The sequence below is a fragment of the Helianthus annuus genome, chromosome 5 (assembly GCF_002127325.2).
Source record: "Helianthus annuus cultivar XRQ/B chromosome 5, HanXRQr2.0-SUNRISE, whole genome shotgun sequence".
Taxonomy (NCBI): Eukaryota; Viridiplantae; Streptophyta; class Magnoliopsida; order Asterales; family Asteraceae; genus Helianthus; species Helianthus annuus.
In genome coordinates, this window is record NC_035437.2 from 100,079,015 (window position 1) to 100,083,369 (window position 4,355).

General features: G+C 34.2%; 1 protein-coding gene across 2 annotated transcripts; it reads left to right on the plus strand.

Annotated features, from left to right (window-relative positions):
* Positions 1-877: 877 nt before the first annotated feature.
* LOC110940809 (protein ABIL2) lies at positions 878-3,938 on the plus strand. Of its 2 annotated transcripts, none has more exons than XM_035990234.1 (10): positions 878-1,041; positions 1,449-1,553; positions 1,634-1,716; positions 1,781-1,931; positions 2,425-2,524; positions 2,586-2,693; positions 2,788-2,830; positions 2,914-2,990; positions 3,205-3,335; positions 3,546-3,938. In XM_035990234.1, the coding sequence occupies exons 2-10, from the start codon at positions 1,452-1,454 to the stop codon at positions 3,711-3,713; spliced, it is 963 nt and encodes a 320-aa protein (XP_035846127.1). In that variant the 5' UTR covers positions 878-1,041; positions 1,449-1,451; the 3' UTR covers positions 3,714-3,938. The 2 variants fall into 2 exon arrangements, with proteins under 2 accessions (XP_035846127.1, XP_022038070.1); XM_022182378.2 differs by having other exon boundaries at positions 879-1,111; positions 2,601-2,693.
* Positions 3,939-4,355: the final 417 nt, after the last annotated feature.

Consider the following 4,355-nt stretch of genomic DNA (forward strand, 5'->3'; position numbering starts at 1 on the left):
ATGTAACTTTATATACTAAATAATAAAATAATATATCTTTAAAAATCCCGTTTATTACATGGATTGAATAAATGTAATTTTATATATTAAATAATAAAAAAGTTATATCTTTAAGAACCCTGTGTATTGTACGGGTTGAATAAATTTAATTTTATATATTAAATAATGAAAAAAGTTACATTTTTAAGAATCTCATGTATTGTATGGGTTGAGCACATGTAATTCTATATATCAATCAATGTGTAATACATGAGGTTTTTTAAGATATAACTTTTTATTATTTGATATATAAAATTAGATTTATTTAATTCGTACAATAAACGGGGGTTTTTTAAGGATATATATTTTTTTATTATTTAGTATAGAAAATTACATTTATTCAAATCGTGTAATGCGCATATTTTTAAAGATGTAATTTTTTTATTATTTGGTATATAAAACTACATTTATTCAACCCGTGTAATAAATGAGGTTTTTAAAGATGTATTATTTTATTATTTGGTAAACAATATTACATTTATTCAACCCGTGTAATACACGTGGTTTTAAAGATATAACTTTTTTATTTGGTATATAAAATTACACTTATTCAACCCGTACAATATGGTTCTTATATATATAACTTTTTATTATTTTATATATAAAATTATATTTATTCAACCCGTACAACAAATGAGGTATTTAAAAATATATTGTTTTATTATTTAGTATAAAAAATTTATTTATTCAACCCCGTGTAATACACGGGGTTATAACCTAGTTTAATAATAAAAGAATTGCAAAATCACAACGTGAACACAACTTCTCTCTGCACATCGTACATTATGGCCGAGATAATGCTACCCCATCAACGTTTCTAGCCATTAAAGAATTGAAGGAGTGGACTTTTTGGCCACCCCCCTTCATCTTCTTCTTGTTCCCACTTTGTGACTCCAATTTTCAAGCATTCTTGACTTCCGCCTGAAATTATTGTTGTCTTCTGGTTTAGTCAAACACCTACATTTTATTTTTTTTAATTTACAAAATTCTCCTCTTCTTAAGGTACAAATATATATATATATATTTTGAATTCCGTTCTCTCAAAATGAATGTCTCTAATCCCCATAATCAGGTCAGATTGATTTCAGAGCGAAACTGCAACATTTTTTAGATCATCATGCCTAAATGAGGCCTGTTGACGTATTAAGTTACATTTTTTTCTTTGGTCGTAAGGGCAATCTCACTAGCATAATCATTATAGATTTAACTTTGACGATTATGCGACTGAGATTGCACTTTACAACAAATGTGAAAGTAAATTCCCTATTATGATCATTTTTTGGATTATTAAAATTCAATTTGCCTTGAATCGTTAGTAGCCTAGACAACATCAGAAGCAAAACATCATGTGATTTCTTTCTTTGTCTGTGGTTCTTTTTTACTTACAATCTAGATTTTTGTTTATTCAGGAAATGGAGACACAAACCTCATCTGCTGAAACCGCATTGCCTGACCCAACAAACTATGATGAAACCGCTATGCAACAAAGCTTACACTTTGCTGACAATCTCAAGGCAATTTCATCATTTCATCTTCTTCATGCTCATGTGTTTACGGAATTCTCATCCTTTTCTTTTGTTTTGTTTTGTTTCAGGATTTGAAGAATCTGAGAAAACAACTGTACGCGGCTGCTGAATATTTTGAGTTGTCTTACACGAACGATGACCAAAAACAGTTGTGAGTAACTTGGTTTTTAGAAGCAGTGATTATCTGATAGTAATTCCACCCTCTGTCTCTGCAGAGTGGTTGATACGATAAAAGATTATGCCATTAAAGCTATAGTCAATACAGTCGACCATTTGGGCGCTGTATCGTGCAAACTTAATGATCTGTTAGGCCAGAAAGTGAATGAAGTTTCTCAAACGGAGCTTCATGTTTCATGTATTCAACAGGTACCTTCTCTTCATATTCATTTTCACAATGTTTAGATTTAGAGTTGTCCAAAACTACAAAACCTGCCAACCGAATAATACTGGACCGAGAGAACTGGCCAATACAGTTTGGTCTGAAACAAGACCGTGAACCAGGATCAAACTGTCGGCTAGTAATTCAAGCCTGTTTTTCTTCATCTTCTTCTTTAATATTGTTTAAATAACATATTTTCATAAAGTTGAAAGAAAAGAAACCATGTAGACTGGCCGAGTCGGACAAGTATCGAACTAGACCGGACCAAGAACTCACTTTCGCTATAACTTGAGTCAAGACAACATAGTTTTATTGGTAACCATAAGAACCGGTTACAGAAAACTCAGGGGAGCCAACCAATACCCTGCCTGCTAACCATTGGGATCATGTAAAATTAAAACACAGTATGCATTGGGCAGTTTAGAACACTGGTGTTTAGTTTAGATTTTGAGTTTTTTTTCTTTGGATGTGGTATTTCAGAGACTAGGAATATGCCAGAGGTGTTTTGATCATGAAGGTCTTGCCGAGCAGTCTTCCTTGATAAATACTCCCAAGTACCACAAAAGATACATCTTGCCTGGTAACCCGAACTTAGCCAGCCATAATATTTTAGTTTTGGATCCTTTAAATCATGGATATAGATAAATTTTTTTCAGTTGGAGAGACCATGAAAGGTGGTATTAGAACTAAATCAATGTACCAAGGATGCAGTTTGGAAGATGAAGACGACTGGCATAAATTTAAAAACGGTAAAGAGATCTTTACTTAATTGTTTAAAGTGTTCCATCTTCACAGTGTAGTTTTATATATTCTTCTTGGTCTGTTTTTTCTTTTAATACACAGCTGTTCGGGCTACAATCAGAGAAAAAACGCCATCTTCGTTTAGGTACATGTTCAATCAGTTGTATAGTTTTTATGCACTTGAATGTTTAATCATTAAGATTCAAGATTAAACTGATAAAAATGTAGAAAAGGGCGATCCCCGTCTCCTACACGGCAACCTGGATCATTTGCCTTCGCTGGCGCAGTGATCCAAAACGGTTTAGGTATGATTGCGTTCATTATATGAATATTTTGTTTGAATGTGCTTTTTATAAAGTGAATTCTTAATGTTAAGTAATCATAACTAGTTGATCAATAGATTTTGTTTAGTCAAAGATTAAAAAACTTATTCTTTGACAATAATCAGTTGCAAAATGCATATTCAGACACCCCTTTATTGATGAATCAACAGCTGATTTAATTTGTATGATGAACCAGATAAGAGGTCAGTTTCACCACTCCGATTTCCGCTGTTGCGTACGGAGTCTTTGTCTAGTAGATCAACCACCCCCACTTCAAGACCCAAAACTCCCAATCCCAGTAGGCCCAGTTCAGTTGGTCGGCAGAGGGTAAGGCGCACACTTTGACTTTTGAGGTCAAACTTTATAAATTCCAAAGTTCATAACATTCAATCTGTTGTTGGAAACCTACTAATTATGAAGTTGGAAAGTAGTCTGTTTGACCTCTAGAGTTGACAATTTTCATGTCTTGAAACTACTAAAAAGACTCATCATTTTTTTAGTTTTCAGTAATTTTTTGACGCGGTGGTTTGTTTGTAGGTTTCGGGGTATCAGAAATCAGCTTCAATGCACGTTTACAGTGATAGAGACGCATATAAAGAGACCGATCAGACACCAAGCAAAAGTAAACGTCTACTGAAGGCGTTGCTCAGTAGACGCAAGTCTAAGAAAGATGACACGTTATACACCTATTTGGATGAATACTGAATTTTATGCAGCAGCAGATGAACAAGGAAAAGTAGCTTCTTGGTGATCAGTGTCCTCTAGTTTAAGCACTGGTTAAACTGTATTATCCTTATAAGTATTACCACTTTTCTTTTGAACATGAGCTTTCTAAATCGGATACAAGATGTTGAAATTTGCATGTAGGTTTTAAAAGTTATCAACAAGTATACAATGTTGTTAAACATTTATAACAAAAACCGAAAATAATCTTTGTTGTGTGCATATGATGAGTTGCAATAGTGGATGACATAACAAGGTGCATCAGTATACAAGCAGGGGCGCAGCTTCCTTGGGGCGGGAGGGGGCGCCCCCACCCCCCCACCCCCCCAAACTTTTCGACGCGTAGTGTTATGAACAGTACCTTCGTATAGAAATTTTTAGGTATATACGTTTTCGCCCCCTCGGAATTGGGAAAAATCGACCCCCAAGCTTCGCCAATGTATACAAGTATCCACGCTAACAAGTGCTGGTCCAAGCCGTGCTAACCAAACCAGAGGTGTCAAGATGCACGAAATCAAAAACATGTTCTCACTGTCACTAGCATATATTACGCAAGTACAAATGTAGAACACTTTGGCAGCTCAAGTAAACTTTTCTATCAAAGAGTGTTGTAACTTGGTCAAT

Bases quoted from the DNA above. Each gene is read 5' to 3' on its own strand.
- LOC110940809 (XM_022182378.2), top strand. From the start codon at position 1,085: ATGAATGTCTCTAATCCCCATAATCAG. The intron at 1,554-1,633 runs GCAATTTCATCA...GTTTTGTTTCAG, and splicing joins ACTTTGCTGACAATCTCAAG to GATTTGAAGAATCTGAGAAA. The intron at 3,336-3,545 runs GTAAGGCGCACA...GTTTGTTTGTAG, and splicing joins GTTCAGTTGGTCGGCAGAGG to GTTTCGGGGTATCAGAAATC.